The sequence below is a fragment of the Helicoverpa zea genome, chromosome 12 (genome assembly GCF_022581195.2).
Source record: "Helicoverpa zea isolate HzStark_Cry1AcR chromosome 12, ilHelZeax1.1, whole genome shotgun sequence".
NCBI lineage: Eukaryota > Metazoa > Arthropoda > Insecta > Lepidoptera > Noctuidae > Helicoverpa > Helicoverpa zea.
The window spans coordinates 3,397,248-3,418,171 of NC_061463.1; the positions used below are offsets into that span (position 1 = coordinate 3,397,248).

Here is a 20,924-nt window from a genome sequence, read left to right on the forward strand (position 1 = left end):
TATGTGAAAATAGTGGCAAATCTAATCATATTTATTTTTTACTCATAGATGAAATCCCCATGCCTATAGTTATATAGTTGAAAACATTTTTTGGTTTAGGTCTCTATCTTTCAGAAAAAAATATTTTAACAATGTGAAAAATTGTGAATTTCAAATGCTTTTTTTACCTACCTATCTTACTTAATTTAATATAACAATTATTTACTATAGTAATATAACTCTTTTTTTTAAACATAAACTTTACATTATAATTTAATCTCTCGTTTTTATTTTTTTATAAATTATTTAAAAACTACTATAAAACGCTGCACGCGAGTCAACTCAAACCAGACCGCCGCAAGGCTTCACAGAGAGAGGATGTGTCGCTCCGTCACATCGCGTAGGGTGAATAACCTCTGCCGTGGATACCGAGAATAGAGTACATTTCAAGCGCGACCAACAAATCTTGATACATTACTATTTTATTTAAAGCTCAATTTTGAAGCATATTTTTTTTATCGATTGAGTTGAAATTTTGTTTGAAAGTTCAGTTTTAATGACAATGTATGATTTTATATCCAATATGGGGGTATACCCAAGATGGAGACAAAAATGTTTTTAATGCATTCCTACGATATGGGTATCAAATGAAAGGGCTTGATATGAATAACTCAACAAAAAAATGTGTCGCGAGTCTTAATCCAATATGGCGAACGCCTTAGGCTAGATAGGAGCAGAGCTATTCATATGTTCATTTTGGATGTACCCTTGACTTTTGATCCCGAATAACTTTTGAAGCATATGGGATAGATAACTTAAAACTTTAATTTTATTTATTTGGTAAACCCAAGCTCTTCACCAATATTTGGCTTTCCGGCAAATGTTGTTATTTGACCACAATTTTTCGGTCTGGATGGACTGGACCATTCATATAAACAATCAATTTTTCAAATCGGTCCAGGCGTCTTTGAGAAATCGAGAACAATCAAATTGAGAACAATCACAAAACAATCTAATTGAAACCTCCTCCTTTTTTTGAAATCGGTTAAAATACAGAAACTCTTACATTGCCATTAATCATCAGTCGACTATTTCGTACTGTTGAAAATTTTATGTAATATACAGAAAGTCCTCAAAACCAAGATTTTCATAGGTGTCCGATTTTTTTGCAAAAGGGTGTAAGTATTAACGACTTATTTTCATGCCTTTATATTTTAGTCATCCATAGATTTACACTATTTTCTCGCTATTAACTATTTACTAAATAATATATTTTTTGTTCTACTAATTTCACTCGAAAGGATCAAAATGGTTTGTGTGACTATACGTGAAGTATGATAGGCACGCACACAGCCGCGACGCTAGTCTGCGCGATTTTTTGCGTTGAATTACCTAAAGTTGACATCGCGCGGCGAGCGTACACGCTCTTAAGCATATTGATAGACTGCATTCTTTAAATATGTAGCGATAAGGCCCAGACCGATCGATACTGTAAGCGCACACGTGCAACTTGTAAGGGCTGTGAATCACTGCAGTGTAACAGATATAATACTTATTGCTTTCTGACACCTACTCGAATATTAGACATTTTTAAAATAAAACTACTTTGACGGATTTTATCGCGATTAGACTGCCCGTGACCATGGATGCTGTAAAGGATCCGATATGTCGAGATTAAATAATATTTAACAGCGATAAAATCCATAAAAGTTGTTTTATTTAAAATATATAATACCTGTTATGTAGGGTTTCTCTATATTTTGAAAGGAACATGCAGTAATGCCTTCACTGCACAGTTTACTACTCGATTAAAAGTTTAAAACTACTCGATGTATTTAAATGAAAAGCAATAAAATATCATAAATATCAGCATAATCTCTAAGCTTTTTTATACATTCAGGGGATGCGTATAAAATCTGGCAAACCATAATTGTAAACAAACTCATAACGTGACAAAACTAAACAAAATTTTAAGTAAGCCATTTTAAATCAAGCTAGTTACAAGCACCCTTACACACTATCCACAAATACGCCAAGATTTCTGCATTCTATTTCCTTGCAATGGGCCATTGATGGTCGTACATAGTCTGGGATCGTCACAATGTGTGCATTCTGCAAGCATCTTTAGCATCGATTCCTGTGCAATACTGATACAAGACTGTATCGAGAGACTCTCGATGTAATATTCCGAGTATTTTCTTGCAAGATTATAGAATCGATTCTGCGTTAGTTGAAACGTAATTTGATTTTAAATGGTGTTCTTTTTCCGCTGAAGGAATATTCAGTGTATGGTGGCATTTTGTTGATTTTTTCGATAAGGATTTACCTTTACGATGGATCTTTATGAAATATTGTCTCCTTGTTAAAAAATTAAGTAATTAACGGAATAATGTTCTAAATTACCAGAAAAAAATCTAATGAAAAAAATTGGGGGCTCTATTTGTTGATACACACCAAACAAAACTCATTATTACTCCTCCAAAGAAAAAGCATTATTGAAACCAAAAAAAAACATAACGTGCAGTAAACAAACAATTGAAATAAACGCCGTCATTATCCCTTCCAGTTATTAATTACTAATTGAAACACAACGATGTTCGGTAATAGTTCATTATTACCAAACTATTGACCGAACGTACCTTATTGTAATTTTAATACTCCCAAACATTATTACAACGTCAAACAATATCACGTGACATTAAGTCATTATGCCGGTGTTGCAGGTGAGAAAATACTCCCCAGTTTGTTTTATTCACAATAAATAAGTCTGTGTTGCCAGTATTAATAAGCGGGTCGGGTTTTGAAATTGTGGGTTAGTCTGCATAGCTGTAGTTAAGATTGTACTGCCAATTTGAATGGGGATTTTAAGTGAGAAGGTATTTTTGAGAATCAATGCTTCACAGGCCTCTTCTCATATACGAAAAAAGGAATTACCGTTTATCACCAGGCTAAGTAATTTATTACGCGTCAAAATGAGTTCAAATAGCTTAGTAATTTTACATTTACCTGTAAGAATTGATGGAGGAACATTTCCTTAAAAGTTTAAGCTTTAGTTACTGGAATAAATTAATTAATTTACCCATTTCTAGAAATTTATTGATATTTCAAATCAGAGCATTAAACTTTACCTAGAATCATTTCCATCACAAATATTTCCTAGAAACTTGTCTGGATAACATAATCGTCGTACTGTTACCACATTGAAGAGCAACCTCTAACTAAATGTATCGTGGATATATCAGAATCTTGAAAGTATGTTATATTTAGGCACCAAATGTGAAATATTACCTAGAATATCATGAGGACATTTTAATATTCTTTTTTTCTATCATTAGGGTATTTTATCAGTTAAAGAAATACCTCAGAATTCGAATTTGATGTAGCTTCATGGGCATAAACAGTAGCTACTCCCAACATACCATGCCATCAACCCGTTATAGGCATAATGATACGTCAGTAACAAATGACGTCACAACGCGAACCGAAACTTCACACAAAAGGTAATGAGCTGAACCGACGTTTTGTTGTCAAACGCTAAATTAACTGTGCATTTCGCTTCATTACTGACTTTTATACTGATGTTCATAACTTGCTTTGTATACGTTATTTATTAGTTAGTTTGAAATTCGAAGGGAGATATAGTAATTTAATCTTCTATGCATACAGTACACAGAGGCAAGCTACATTTTGACATGAATAAAAAAATACATAGTACCTAAACAGTAATAAAGTCGTGTACCGCTAAACTATTTTCGCTATATTTACTAAAAAAATAAGTACATTCGTTAAAAAATAAAACGTAAACATATTTAGTACGAATGCAGTTTGAAAACAATGACACACTCGAACGGACCCAAATCCACTCCAATTTTATATCTAACAATAAAAATTCACCGCCCATTACAGTACTAAATATCACAAAAATACACACAAAATGTAGGTAACTCTTAAATCACAATAAAAAAGGTCCGCGATTTATATCGCCGAAGACAATTTAATATCGAGTCGGACATTCGACCTCTCGCGGAGTATAATCGAATCAAACGACACCCCTTTAGGCTCGGCGATAAATAAAAAAATCGCGTCATAAATAACTCTAAAGCTTCAGACCGATTCTAATGAGTTAGAGGGGAGACTCGGCCTGAATTGAAAGTGCTCACCCCTAAACCATTTGTATTCAAACGAAGCCGACGGCCAGCCGCATTTTAATTTACTTACTCGAATTAAAACTGCTCGTGATTCGAATCCGATCCATTTTTACTACGATACTTTATTTTTATCGTTGATTGAAGACGCCTCTGTTATTATTAGTCGGTTTTTCTTGGGAATCGATTGAAATTCAATCGGTTTCGTTTCCTGAATTGACGGCTCGCTAGCATATTTTATAAATTGACGATAACTTTCTCGTGATCGATTCGATTGTCTGCTATCGTTTGCCGTTCCAATTTGCTTGCTCGATGTCTTTTTAGTCGAGAGAAGCCCTTTCTGTACAATTGCAGACAAAACGGTTTTGGATTAAATATTTAATGCTAGTTTGATTTTCGTTCAAAATACAAAAGCAGTATGGATATTTTAGCTGCATTATTTTTATTGCTTATACATTCTGCATTTATTTTCCAAATCAAAAATATTTTTCCGAGTAATACAAAATTCCTAGAATTTAAACAGAAAAATCCAATCTGTCTATTTATTTACCACCCGCGAATGTAGATAGCTATACATGTACGCACACAAGTATTATCCATGACAGTGGTCGGTAATGAAATTCACTGGCACCTCCAGATTAGAATGTTTATTGTCTGTCGTGTAGTCGTTATCATCAAATTCGATGTTTATATTTGCACAACAATCCGTTCAGCGACGTTCGTCTCGCTTTGTTGTGGTAATGTCATTAGACGCGGTCACCGGCCGTTGAATATTAATAAGAGTTTGCCTAGCACTTTTGCCTTTGATTGTACTCGAGAAAAAATTTCATGCTGGGACATGAAGTTAATTGAAATATTTTGAATAAGTAGGAATTATTTGGTCCTTATGATGAAATAACTTGGCAGGAGTTATGGGTCTTGATAAGGTTTTTTAAGATATTTTGGGAGTGAGTAATGAAAGGATGAGTGACGGTTATAAACATAAAGCTACTTGTCTGAGGTTTTTACGTATTGTAAAAAGTTATATATTCTCCCTTATCGTTGCTTGCTTAGTGAAACTTTAATACCACATTACAAAACGAAATAAATTACTTATACATAAATAATACATGAAGTTTGATTGAAACCCAGTCATTTTGTTTGTATGTGGGTGTTCACATACAACACACAAAACATTAACAGTAGTTTAAATGACGATACAAATAACCTCGTTCCCACAGTTAACTATTACATATCAGAAATAACCCATGACATAACGTTGCCTTCTAAATTTTTAAACAAGTGAAGTCCGTAACGCACCTACTTACATTTAATTATGTAATTATACGAACATAAATGTAGGTTAATTAGAGTATTACATTGATTGAGTATGTTTGAATGAGGGAAAATAAATTGTTTTTTGAAATCTTAATTTGTAGGTTCCAATCTCAAAGTTGGGTCAGTTATATTTTTAACCAACTTCCCAAAAGGAAGGAGGTTCTTAATTCGGATGTTTTAAATATATCTAACTTATGCACAATGTCGAGTATATTACAATACACTAAATAATAAAAAAAATAAAGAGACATAAAATATAATTTGACCAGGACAGATCTTCCTGTGTAAAATTAATGTTTATGATTACACGAACCCAAACATATACCAAATGCAAATTCTATGAGTCTCAATTTTAAACCTTTGGGTAGGGGTCTATAAAATATCCTGCAAGGCTATAAAAACGCCCATCGTACGACTTTATGAAACAATTTTAATGTAATTACTTGGTATTGTAAAAGATAAAATAAACAATTTCGAGAGAATTGCAACTCCTTTTTAAGCTGCTATAAATATAATTACAGTTTTGGCACTGAAAAATGGTTAACTTACAAAAACACTGACTGTCACATTTTGAGGTAATTAACCCATGATATACAAGCGGTGGGAAGGAGAATGGTAATTTCCATAGAACTAAAGTAGCGTTGAATATTTTAATATTGCTACTTTTGATAATTTTACATAAGAAAGTGTTACAAAAGTGTACAAAATTGATAATGAACCAGTTTTAACTGGTTCCAGGTTGGTATATGCAAGGATAACCTATCTAGGTGGGGTTACACCAACGACAACAGATGCGGGTACGGTGCCGCACCACAAACAATGCGGCACCTTCTGTGCTGCCCAATGCGGCCCAACACCTGCACAGCGAAAGACTTACTTACCGCTTACTGACAATGCTGTGTGCGTTTCGAAATACTGGGTCACAACTGGGTTAGCAGCGTTTGGGAGTGTCAGACTCTTACTGACTGAAAACCCATCATGTTCCTTCTTAAGCCGTTACGTACCAGGGCCGCGGTAACTCTTTCGAAGAATCTCGCAGCCCCGGCAGGTCAAAATGAAAGTTTTACATAGCAGTATTTGTATCTAAAGATGCAAGTTCCTTCTTAAAGGAAAGACCGTAAGAAATCTTGATGTTGAATGATGAAACATGATTTATGATACAAGCAGTTTTCACGCGATGTAATTATATTGTACCGGTGGTTGCTACAGGCTATGCGGAAACAATTGAATTGTGTCATTCCTGATGATCGATGGGTCTCTGAAAGTGGGAGTTTTTTTATACTAGTGTGCTTATATCCACTGAAACTTTGGATGCATAACCGTTGAGAAGCATTTTTTTTACTTTTTCAAATCTTGAGCCAAAATGTGTCTTCCATAGAGAGGTAACTTAACTTTTAAGCTAGCAATTTAATGCCATTCTTATTTTAAGAAACTACATAAAAAAACAAACATCAAACGTCCCCAAGAGTTTGTCCATAACATTAACTATAACGATAACCAAACCATAACGAACTCTGAAATTTCCCCATTGGTCAAATCAGCGATTTGAGGGCTGAGTATGTTTCGTCCTATGCCTTACTACTTTTATCTAACCACTTTTTCTACAAACCACAAATAGAAGATAAGTCCTCATCCACTTCACTTCTACCATATCATCGAGCACCATTACTACGTCATAATGTCATTCTCATGACGTCACGTTAAACAACAGCAGCATCAGGTGGACGATAATATACTAGACGGTAACGCAACGTAATTATGTAAATGTGCGTAACAGAATACCGTACACCTGTGCTTGTGTGCGTGTTATGGGGAGCTGCGGAGAAAATGGGGTATATTTTTATGTTTGGCAAAGTATGAAATTAATATAGTTAAAATGTAAGTTAAGTTTTTTGTATTTTTTCTGATGAATTCTGTGTGTGAAAAATGGTTACATAATTAGAGCATTTTCATACATAATTAGAGAAATCTTAAGGTTCTCGTTTAAAGTATTAAATATCATGCTCATGTCAAAAAAGGTAGAAAAGGCGTGGCTCATTCAGTGCGTTACTGTTTTACATAATTATCAATTGTTCTGATAAAGAGGGCGTAAAAAAGAACGCTCATAACAAACACTTATATTGTTAAACAACATTAAATTTTCAAGATAAAAACCTCCCTTTAACTAACCCATATTTTCGACAGCTCCCAAAACTTTGACACGTTATTCCCCCTTCATGCAATATGCATAGCCATATAGAAGACAGTAGGCTCCTCTTCCCTCTACCCTCCATAATTGGAGAATATATACCACCTTTTTTCTCGTTTAAGAAAATCGAAGGAGGAAAACTCCTATTGACTTGGAGAAACCTTTTGACATGTTTCGAGGTATTTAAAAGATATTTTTGGTAAACAGAGTCCGAATTTTTCTTTGATGTCTTTATTAAAAAGAATTTCCTTTCTATAGATTTCTTAATGCAGGTTTGATCAGAAATCTAGGCACATCTGCCATTGTGAAATAAGCCAAATCAAATAAGTAAATCTTGAGAATATAAATATTTAAAAATACATACGACTTTAATTACATATGATTTTTATTTTCCCCGGCTTTTTCTTTCATACTTACGTATCTGTCTAACTTCAGCTCACAAGTTACCTTTAGCAGCATAGATTGCACATAATTGTATAAACATTACCTATTCAATATTATAATAGTACACACAACATTAAGTGAAACATACATTCCGAGAAACAACCAACGCTAATAGTTGGAAAACTATGAATATAATCGAGAAAGAGGTGCTAACTTCATCAGAAAATTCTATATAGCAGATTACGGGTGCAACAAATTTTGCTTTAAGAAACGTTCAAGACTTAGAGCTCGAGCACACTACAAACTTTAAGTCGGCCGATAGTTGATTTGGGCCTATAAATCAGTACGAAGATGAATGTAAGTCCACAAGTAACAACGATCAGGGTTTTGATCACTTAACAATGATCAGGTATTTATTCGGTATTGAACTGACAAAAAATTTTGATTGAATTCTCAATTTTCTCAAAAAAGTGAAAAAGCCTACCAACGGGCCGCCTTTCGGCCGACTAAAAGTTTGTAGTGTACGCGCGCTCTTACTTAAGCTCCAACGCCTCGGATGTTGAGGCATGTCTAGTAAAACTGCCTCAAACCCGAGGCATCCATTTGGCAATGCTTTTATAAGCCACTCTGCCTTTATAAAGATTTTACAAGCGTATCCACGTTAATTTTAAAGCTCTCGCTAATATAATAAAATGTTAATTTCTTGCATAAAAACGTATTTGCTTACTTTGTCTTTTGGCTTTTTGTGTTTAAAGATTTATGTTGCATTGCTACCGTTTCGTAACTTCAATTTTAAAGGTAAGACGAGAGAAAACTAATTATTTAATTAAATATTGCAAAAAATGTACAATACGCCTTATGAAATAAGAAAAAAATATATATAAATCTTAAGCCAGGTTTATTGCACTCTCAACAACTTTTCATATCTCATGCTCAGAAATAAATCTAAACAAACACTAACAAAATTAATATGACATACAACATTACACATCACACATGGCCTAGTGGGTAAAGGACCAACCTCTCAATTATGAGGGCGCGGGTTCGATCCCAGGTCAGGCAAGTACCAATGCAACTTTTCTAAGTTTGTATGTACTTTCTAAGTATATCTTAGACACCATTGACTGTGTTTCGGATGGCACGTTAAACTGTAGGTCCCGGCTGTCATTGAACATCCTTGGCAGTCGTTACGGGTAGTCAGAAGCCAGTAAGTCTGACACCAGTCTAACCAAGGGGTATCGGGTTGCCCGGGTAACTGGGTTGAGGAGGTCAGATAGGCAGTCGCTTCTTGTAAAGCACTGGTACTCAGCTGAATCCGGTTAGACTGGAAGCCGACCCCAACATGATTGGGAAAAGGCTCGGAGGATGACAACATTACACATCATAACTCGCAAAAAATAAAAACTCAACATATACATACAAACATATGCTAAGGTAATTCCGCTAATGCATTGTATACACCGGCGTGCACAGTTCCAAGTAATATTGTTTATGGTAAGCAGAAAATCTTGTCACGGCTTTATTTTGCTCATATACGAGTTGAATGACAACGGTTGTGGACATACGGGTAGCGAGTTTGATGAACTAGGTAAATTAGTAATGGGAATTTGCTCGGTGTTTGATCAGTACCGATTTGTGCTGGGAATTTGTGTGAAATTGTTCGTGTAGTAGTGTTTAAATCGCTTAAGTAAGCAGGAAGTTATAGTTACACCTATGTTATTAATGCCCACATTTCTCAGGGCTGAAAGCTGCAATGAAAATAGTCGTATCAGTTTTTTGAAATTGGGACTTAAGTCCTGAACGTATCTCTAAAGGAGTACCAAAAATCAAAAATCCGGTTAACCTATTGTCAATACAGATTATTCTGCGATCATGATGTTTTAAAAATTATCCCATTGTCATTGAAGTCTATTAGGATAGGATCAAGATACATGATAATACGAACCTAGCTTTGGTGCCAAATCTGTGACATACAAACCAACTATAACATATGCTACCTTACCATTCGTGGCACAATAAGCAGTCAAAACACGGTCCCACTCGCGTCTCAAGTAACTTTATGATTTTATAGTAGCACTAACTTGTTATAATATCTAGTCGTCACCGGAGTACTTGAGAACATCGCTACCAGAACTCCGCGCGTTTATTTTGTCAAAATACTCGCGATTCGCGCTGGGAATTTGTATTGGTAATCGTCGTTTTGTTTTATTTGGTGAACATGTTATCACATAACATCTTTGGCGGGTAATCTGATAACCAGTCCTACCTAGGGGTATTGGGTTGAGGCGGTCCGATCGGCAGTCGCTCCTTGTAAAACACTGATACTCAGTAGCATCCGATTAGACTGGAAGCCGACCTCAACTAAATTGGGAATAGGCTAGGCAGAAGATGTTATTTTAACACTTTGCTTGCGCAGTACTAAGTTAGAATTCTGTGGCTGCTTCAATTATCTAAAATTAGCCTTTCGAGGCCTCGTCCGTGTAGTAGGCACACAAATAGCTCACATAGCACTCGGGAATAATGAACGTTTGTATTAATTAATTAATTTCTGGAATCGGATCAATAGTTCCAGTGATAGCCTGTTATCTACTTTAGCTCTACGTATTAAAGGTAATAAATAAAAGATTAAAGGTGACGTATGAAACTGTCTATATAACCAATAACGATTTTCTCTACGAACAATAACACTAAGAACGCTAATCACTTTCGATCTAAGGATTTCAATAAGGAACTATTATGGTTTTACATACACACTTGGTTGTTTCAATCATCAAAAGTAAACTGATTTTACTGTTTAATCAAGACTAGTAACTTAGTATTTTCTATAATATCAGGTATCGAAAGCAGATGAAAAAGCTCTGCTCAGCAGTGGGACAAAATAAAATTATTGCGTGAAGGCGACAAAATTGTACTACTAATCAAATAAATGCATTTATCACGCAGCCTACATTCCCAAATATAGTATATCTCATAGTGAAGATGTGTTAAATGTTTGTGCGTATAGTTGATGTTACTTAACTAATTATGCCGTGACAGGAGTGTAGGAAGTAATTAATGTGGAGTGTATGTATATTTAGCTTCTTGTGTTATATGTAGCTGTTTATATATATGTGGATGTTTATTTATGGCTTTATATACAAGTGACTGTTTACTACATGTGCTACAGTATTAAAACTATACGGTTTACGGTCTGCACGGTCCATCTGTAACTGGGGAAATCGAATGATTAAATGTAGATAAATAGATATTATTACGAATTTTAACATGATTGGAAAGGTCTCATCCAAGTTACCAAACCAGTAATTAAATAAAATTAATGTTATATATAAAACTTAAACTATCAAACAACTGATGTGTTTTTTTTTTTTTTGGTATCTCAAAAACCATTTCGATGAAAATTCTTTTTTCATTCATTCCTTAAAACTGTGTCCGATTTTTCGTCAGTTCACTTATTTTACACAATGTAAATGGTACATACTAACATAGAAATAAGGTTATTGTAATTCAGGTTAAGTGTGTTATTATAATAAAGGCATATTCATTATCATTAAGCGTTAATTTGTTTACATTATATTCTATCGCTGTTGGAGGTAACTAGCAAACACTTTATATGAAATACAGGGTGATTCGGTTTGTAAACACGGAATAACTGGGAAATATTTAGTTCTACATTCAAATTTATTTTAATTACGGTGGCTACCTTCAATAAGTACGCCAACCTACTATTTTATCGAAATAAGGACATAAAAATAGTTTATTTAAAGTCTTCTGTAGGCACCAAATATTCAATAGAGAAAATGTGCAGAGATAAAATAAATCATAATGTTTTTCCAGTAACTTGATCGGAAATAAATAATCTGTTGCAATTCACATGTTTTCAACGCAGCTATAAAATATTTATCCCTCCAACAATAGAGTGGGATTTTTTAACTATACAGGATTCATAACACTACTTAGTAATTTCAAAGTTGCACGTTGTACAAGCTTCATAGGGCTTATGCACACTGGGATTTTGTGTTTCCATAATATCGCATAAAACTGACATAAATATTCCCAGAAACTGCAAAATACATACAAAACAATTTCGCAACGGAAGCAACAAAAACACCACGAGGTAATGTAATCAAAATTCTTCGTATAGCATCGTGTTTACAGCATTAAAATGGGCGTTGCACTTGCGACTGCATCAGACTCAATGACGTTTTATGTGCCATAAAAGTAGGAGTGCACTCTATGAGCGCACCTTCGCTAATGAACCGCATTTTAACGGAGATGCAGCTTATATAGACTTGCACTTTGTATGTGTGCGTGGAAACAGAATAGAGATGTAGTGTGCGCGCTTGTGTGGGTGTATATGATGAGTTACAAAGATTTTAAGAGGTTTCACGTAAAGCTTGCCGAACTTATGAACTGACTGCGCTATTTCTGACTTTGCAGCTGTGTTTATGAGTTCTAAAACTATGTTACTGTTCTATAGTAAGCTAATTGAACCATATCAGCATATGTTAAGATTTCCAAAAAGCCAAAGGGAACCTTAGTAAGCTGATTTTTCTGAAACAGGTGCTTTTCAGATGACTGCATCCACAGCGGTATCTCAGGTTTTTACTTTCTGGACCAGGGCTGCGGTATATCTCAAACAATCCCGCCACCCCGGCTGGCTTCAGACCTACAGAGTACAAAAGACCCTAGTTCTAAAAACACATAAAAAAAGTTCCTATACATATGTCGTGCACTATTACTGGAAAGCCGAATAGAAACCATAGTTGGTGTTTAATGGCCCTTAAGGAAGACTCTATTAGTTGGTACGATGGTCCGGATTTATGGACCAATCTCTCATCTTATGTATGAAACATTGAGGGTATCTTGCGAGATAGGAAATGCTTTGGTACAATGTAAATAGCGTTTTTATCGACCAACCGGTTTTGCTTTATAAAGATGCCGATAAAATGTTGCATGAGACCATATATTTTTATGCTCTAGATAAAATATTATATGGAGTATATAAATACGGAGTCTCAATTACTTATGCAGTGTAAATACTAAGTTGCAGTAAGGGAGTACGGTTTTATCTACTTCTAGATTACTTTAAAATGTAATCAGATTTCGAAATGAGATTGTCGAATTGTTAGTAATATTTAAAAGGGGCAATCTATATAAGACTACTGATCTAAAGAGCCAGTCTTCTAACTACACAAGGTGACTGCAGGCTTCTAAAATCCTTTCATACAAAGGTCCAAGAAAGAAACACTTTTATTTCAATCTTTCGACCCTCATAATAGCAGGACTCAATAATTGAATACGAATTAAAAAAAACGCTCTGACAATATTCTCTCAAGCCACTTGTAACATTTGGAGTTGCGGTTACTATTACTGAAACATTTTTAATACTACGGCATATAATATTATAATGTATAGCACACTGAATAAGTTCTAAAACAATAGCAACATATTTGGAACATCGGTTTGTAGCGGAATTTAATATGGCAGCATTGTGTGGTGTGAGTGACGGGGTGTCGTTGCAGTTTCGCATATATTACCGCTTATAGAAACAAGCTGAAAGGGGTTGTGAAAGCTTATTATGAGAGAATTAACTATTTACATACTTTAAAAGGAAAGTGTTTATTTTGATGTTATAGAAATTATAATGTCAGTCGTTTTAATTTGATTACATTCTGGTCAGTTATTTTTTACCAGTTAAATGCTGTGGCACTTTTTATGCACTCCTACCCCAATAGCCATGCTATGGTTCTGTCCATAGAATCTCCATGACGCGCGTACCCGGCAGTTAAACCAGCTGGTGTATGATGGCGACAGACATTTATGTATCTGGCATCTGTAAGGCTGTCTAAAATATGGGAATACGCACCCATATTGACAACTTGACTCTGAAAATATGATGACAAAAGAGTCGATTATCTTCGGCATAACACTCTCGTAAAAAATGACATCCTCAAAAATCTCTCAAAGCCAACCCGCACGTACTTCCCCCACAAAACAACCCTTACACTCCCAATTACTCACAAATTTTACAATACATATATTTTTTCATAATCGCCAAAATTCTAAAGGCTTGTCTACATAAACAAGCAGCGGAGCGTAGCACATTAGCCTCACGGGAGCGAGCGCGATTCATATTAATGTTAGCTATTAACCGAATGCACGATAAATTCCCCGGGGCGATAGAATAGCGATTTATTCGCGTATCGCTCGCGTTCCATGATATATCGCGCCCGCGTGTTCCTCTCGAACGCTGTTGTGATCACGGCTTTATACCGCGCGATTAGTGCTGGGTTAAGTTTGGGTCGTTCGAAAATGGCGGGTTCGAACAAATTGGGATGTTATTTATTAATAGGCGTTTGGGCCGGAAAGGAAAGAGTGGGTATATAAAGAAAAAATAGTAACTTGGGCTCGCCAAACTGGCGCGGATGCGAGCTCGGAGACTCTTTAGTCTTCTCTCGTCCACTCCTTTCATTCATGTCTAATAAATCATACCTTGAAATCGTAACTTCAGTGTCTGCCATATCAGTTTATATGAGGTGAAAGCACACGAAAACTTAAATCACAATGTCCCGTATGTAGATGACCGTCCATCTTTACCTACATCTAGGTACGAAACTATAGCTTCATCTATTCATATCTACATACAGTTCTCAGTTCGGCAATCCCAGCTTAAAATGTAGTTCTAAAGTTTACCTCAACCGCTAAACTGCGACTGTAAATCTAAGAATAAAGCGTTGGGAATTGTTTACCGAAGTAAAACTGGCAATCGCCACTTAGAACCACTATTTTCCGGTACATCTTTATACAATCGAAGCCAAGTCAATCTGTGTTATCCGTTCGGATCCCATTTATTTGCGTTAACGACTTAATAGCCACGCCGTTTAGGTTTCGATTCTTTTCTGGTAGTTCTACTGTTTTATGCGGGTGGGAAGGTAGCTTTGGATATGCTTGTTTGGAGATCTTCTTTTGTTTTGTAGATAATACAGTCTTTAGCTCTAATATGATAGGGACTGATGCACCCAAACATGCCCATCATCTATCTGCTCCACATCTATTAGATAACTGTTTCGAAAAAAAAAACATTTGAATTGAGAACCTCCTCCTTTTTTGGAATTCAGATAAAAGAGCTATGGTTTTCTTGAACTTACCAGAAAAGTATCTTATGTCACTGTGCACTAAGAAGTAATTTGTGTTCCCAACTGATAATTACATACCTACATAGATTCAAATAGTTTTATTTTTTTATAATACCTGTCGTCATTGCCTTACAACCAAACCATAAACTAAATGAAAGAACAATCAAACCTGACTTCTTCTTTTCCTTATATTTTTCTCAGCGGCCTTTGAAGGCCACATCGCTTTGTTTCCCGCCTTTGTTCCTGTAGTGTTTATTTTTAACCTTTTTGTTTGACTCCTACCATTCATTAGGGGCATTTGTCGGACTTGAGAGTGACGGGAAGTTAAGAGTTATATAGTTTACTAGTTACGAGAGGTATTGAAGATACAATGTAGCTTCTAAATATTAGCTAGCTAAATATTTAAAAAAATGCAGCCGAAAGTTTATAGTTTTTAAAATATGATGACCAATTGGATCTCAAAAGCTTAGCAACAGGATAACACGGTACTTCTAAGTACTGACTTTTAAAAGTCTAAGCACCAATAAAAGAAATTGCAACCTTAACACAATCACACAGAATAGAAAATCGAACAACAGTCAGAGACAAACCAGTCATTCATAGACTCCCATAGCTCGAACAACAATAACATATTGACTGCTCAGCTTGCTTCATTCAAGTACCTACGTGTATAGAAGGATTAGCTATTGTCTTCAAGCACTGTAGTAATCAATTTGCCTCGATTGGCTGATACAAGTCGTGTATCGCATTTAGATAGGTTCAAAGTGAAGCGGGATATTTTTTTTACTGAGGGTATGATTTTAGGGTTATTTTTGTGTTCATAAGTTTTTGCATAAAGATAATATTGAGTGTCTTAAAAATATCTGCGTGAAACTAAATATTTTAATCTAATTCTTTCGTCTTATAAAGCAGAGGTTGGAATTAGGTACATCCGCTATATATATGCGATTCAAACTTTATGAAATGGTGAAAATAATACCATCAATCTTCTGGAACGCAATTCAAATATTTATTTATGGAACGCCCCAAAGATTAAACACAACAGAGGCGTCATTAATATTTCCATGGAATTTTCTGGGCGCGATACATTCGCTCGACTCGCACTATAAAATTCAAAAGAAACTCCTTTCCGTTCGATCCAGATAGAAACCTGAAGGGGTACCCATTATCCATTTTTATCGTGTCTTCATACAATAGAACTCGATATGAATAATGGCAGAACTATATGCGTCAGTGAGCTGAGATATAAATCTTTCAATAATCGATGTTGTTCCGATGTTTATTTATTGCATCGATACCGGAGTATCGAGATCTCGGTGCGAGTACTTTTTCTCTGTGTAATAACAATGGGTGATTTATTGTTTCGTTGCCAGGTTAGGCTTTTGTTGTTGTTTTGATCTCTGGGAAGTTTGTACGAAGGATTGCGGTAGTGAAGTTGTAACTCTATATCGATACAAGACGATATCTCACTTTGCTTTACTGTTACCGTCAGTTAAAATTAGATGCTATAACTTTTGATGGTGATGCAAATAACTTTTAGTCAAAGCTATCAATGAACGCTAAAAACAATGCTCTTATTTCGTCAATTTATTTAGTATTGTTAAATCAATTTCATAAATATTTTGTGTGCCCACAATTATTAGATATGTCAATTATTTATTTTAATTACCTGGATTCCCCGAATAATTAAACTTTAATCACTAACAATAGTTTGTTTCCATTACCGTGTTATAATGAAATGACAGCAACAATTTCGCGACTATCTAAATTGTGGACTGTGTGATAATTAATATGCCTATCAACTCGAAATAGTTTAAACAGCTTAAATGTAAATTCGCAGTCATTATAAAACATTTAGTTAAATATTTACTTAATGATGTATGACTTTTAGGATTGTTTCAATTTTACTGTGGATTATTCTGACTGCGAATATTGATAAATTATTGCAGTAGCACTAAGTTTTCAGTACCCTATTTTAAAACAAAAAACATATCACAACCTCAAAACTAAACCGACAAAAATTCGCAAAAATACGACAACCCCTCGCGTGCCAAACACCAATTCTTCTTGACAGACGAAGAAGAAGATACGGAACCGCCAGAAGTGTATGTGACAGAAGAAATCGAAGAAGCTCCTCTGCCCCCGATCCTGGCGCCGCAAATGCCCACCGTGAATGACACTGGCAATATTTATATACGATATCTGACACGTAAGTTTGTTTTAACACTCTTCTGTTGCAGGTGCAATGATTCTTCTGCGGCGGAGAAGTGATGATTGTACGTCGTGTCGAACGCTGCTCAATTTGAATGTGTTATCTTTTTGTGTTAGGATTTTTCTGTGTGGTGTGTTTCAGGTAAAATTCATTTTTTTTCAAATTCTGAAGTAATTTCCGGCATAATTGTTGAAATCCACACCTTCCTTGAAGCAAGTAGCAGTTATTCACAATTTCAGCGCCCAAATAGAATTATGCAAATGAACGCCCCGCTGTACAGTTCAATATAATAAATTTCATACAGTTTAAATCGCAATACACTTCTATTCGACCCGCAAAACGGGTTATATCCGGAAACGTCCAGATTATTGTCATAAATTGCCTATGCGGATATATGCGACCGAACGGCGTATGCACATTTCGATTAACTCTATTGGGGAACGTAATGAAATGCCCCAGTACAATAAAATTAAATCCGACGATGTCATAAATTGATTACTACGATGTAAAGCGTAATAATTTGAAATATAAAAAATTTCGTTACTCGCTTTGTTTTAAATGGGCTCTGTTATTGGATTTGTATTGTTATGTTCAATAGCAATTTAATGGAATGAAAACATAAAGCAGACAATCAATTTCGGGGGTAGCTTAATGTGACCGAAACTCGACTTAATTATAACGTGAAAAGGACCATGTGGAACCACAACAAAACAACAGGCCACAGACACGATTTTTTCTAAATAACACCAAACTTTTTCAAAAATCGAACACTTAAAACAAAAGACTACACATCAGCACTTTAAAATCTACATTCTAAATAGTGTTGGGCACCTCGTTACTCGCTGTTTGGTGTCACGGCAAACGAGCATCGCTGACTCGCCAACCAGGAATTATCGAATCGCAAGTGCTATCATAAAGCAATCGAGATGGCAACGACACGATTTCGTTCAGCTGAATAATGAATACTTGATAATAATTAATCGCAATATTTCTCTTTATTGTTCGAGTTTCACGTTTGCGCGAACTTTGTGACGTCATTGCTACATAATTGGTATCAACCGGTGAGCGAGCGATGATTGATGGGCGTTTATGAACCTTTTTTAAACATTAGACGCATTAACAGTAATGAAGGAAGGGATTTGCAAACCCTTTTTTAATGTTCGCCAATTTTAAAATGAATTCATATTTTTTGGCGAAAATGGTTTGATTGAAGGTCCTTTACTTTCTTTTATAATTATGTATGTATATAGCCAATGCTATGATATTAATAAAGCATGAAAAGATAATTGTAAAAGCTTGATTATCAACATTCAAACTTTGAATATCTCCCATAATTGCATTCAAAATAAATCTGATATGTTGACGGCGTATCAAATTATCGTTAATTCCATACAGTGGCGTCTAGACTCTTAATTTAATCCGCTTAGGGTTGGCGCGAATAGCCGGTCTAAAAAATGGCCGAGTTTTTTCTGAATGCGTGCGTCGGCACGTTCCGTTGCGCGTTTCAATCCTGCTCACATATAAAACGTGATCATTCACCTCTGCCGTCGAGTATAAACATATCGGTCATAGTATTCCCTGACGCGTAGGGACGTGATTCTAAAGCTAATATTTGAATAGGCGAGGTGGGCTGGATTATAGCTAATGTGACGCCTGCAAAATGCTCTCCAAGCGTCGAGTTGGATTATAAACGTTTAAATGTGTTTGTTGAGATTTCGCTTATTGGCACTAATTTACGGAATTATGTTTGTAACTTCAGAAATGTCATTTTTCAAAGCGTTAATTACGTTTTGCGTCACAAATACTGCAATTTGCATTTCATCCTTAACTGAAGCATAAAACAGATAGTTACTAAGTGTAACATAAAAAACGATTAAAAAAGCACCATATTTGTGACCAGACAAGTAATAAGCCGTAAAAATGTTTTTAATTATCTCTCTTAATTGGACATTGAATGTGTGACCATTAAGTGTGGCAGCGGGTGCCGTACGCGTGAATTTAGATGGCGTTTTATTTGCTCCACAAACCCAGGATTGTTCACTGTTTAAAAGAAATAAACCGGGATTTATTTTTAAGAAAAGTTCCAAGTGAAAATAAATAGTTTTCTGTCGTAGTGAACGAAGAAATGCAATGATAAATAGAAATTACGAGTATACTTATATTGTGTGCTCGTAGTTGTTCTAATTCGCTCAAACCTCACCCTGCAAGCTAGCCCCGTTTATTCAGTATGAATTGTGTCATATCTCCCTTCATCCCCCCATATCGCCCGCAAACCGATCTACTTTTTTGATTTCTCTAATCTAAGCCCCTCCGTGGTGTCCGTTCTATGAATATATTAACTCCCGTGTGTGAAACTTCTCGTAAAAAATACGTCACTCGTTACGTTTATTAATGTCGCATCGATCGTATCGCTCGGGGGACGATACGCGAACTAAATGGAATTTCATTTTCTAGTTCAGAAATCAAACGCTCCCGCGGCGTTGGTCCAATGTTCTTTTCAAGATGGTCCCTCTAGATAGGTGTTTCTATTCCGGCCCGTTGAGCAGCACGGAATAGTACGTGTACATAATTGTTTCGTTGCTGAACTCGCATTTTTCGACAAGATAATACCATTAATCTCGTTCCGAATAATGAAAATGTACCGCGAGACTCAGTGCTCTTCCTGTGTAATTTTGTGGAAAACAATTCAGTAGAATTGTCTCCGTGTGTCGTGAGTGCCGGGAACTTGGCGACAACTTTCAGCGACTCTTCGTTCAAGAAATTAAATTTATCTGTCGCAACTGTTTAGAGTGGGTTACGTCCAGAAACTCGTAGTTGCAAATTGGATCTGAATAGGAGTCGTCTTAGCACTGTTTAAGATTTGTGAGATTTTTATTTGCGGTTAGTATTCGGGTGTGTTTGACATGGTCTCGCCATTCACTTCTTATTATCCTCGCATGGAACGTCCGCTGCCCGACCTTAGGGAAATCAGAATTTCGCAGTGTAATGTCATAGTGCTCGTGGTTTGCAAATAGTACAATGGCGCTCAGGTACCCATTTTCCCCGGAAACTTTATTTATAGTCAGTTTTTAAGAATTTAATATCAGCCGACAAAGCACCACACAGAAAATAATAGTTGAATGTCATTCATAATTGAGTTTAATCTGTTTATGTTTATTATGTTGTACTTACGAATTCCTTTGTTATTTTAACATTTATGAAATATTTTATTTTAATGAAACTATAATGCAACTAATTAAATACATTCACCGTGTATTAGAAAACCGATCTTATGCCCTACTACATAAAGTCCTTAATCCTCCACAGATCCGCCCGAGATTACCATTCGTCCCCGGAATCTGCAAGTCCGGGCTAACGGTATTGCTGCATTCTACTGCGCCGCGAGAGGAGACCCCATACCCAATATCCAGTGGAGAAAGAACGGCAAACGAGTTTCTAGTAAGTATCCATAACATACGCTATTTGATAATAACCTAGGATTGCAGCCTTGTGTGTTAGAAGTCGTGGTGGCTTAGTGGGTAAAGGACCAACCTCAAGTATGAGGGCACGGGTTCGATCCCAGG

General features: G+C 35.7%; 1 protein-coding gene across 5 annotated transcripts in view; it reads left to right on the forward strand.

The window, feature by feature from the left end:
• The window catches only part of LOC124635040 (tyrosine-protein phosphatase Lar), a 367,852-nt gene that overhangs the window by 242,228 nt on the left and 104,700 nt on the right, over positions 1-20,924 (forward strand). For all 5 annotated transcript variants that reach the window (XM_047170803.1, XM_047170802.1, XM_047170805.1 and 2 more), the window contains exon 4: positions 20,668-20,799. In XM_047170803.1, coding sequence (XP_047026759.1) covers positions 20,668-20,799 — 132 coding nt within the window. The remainder of the gene's footprint in view (positions 1-20,667; positions 20,800-20,924) is intronic.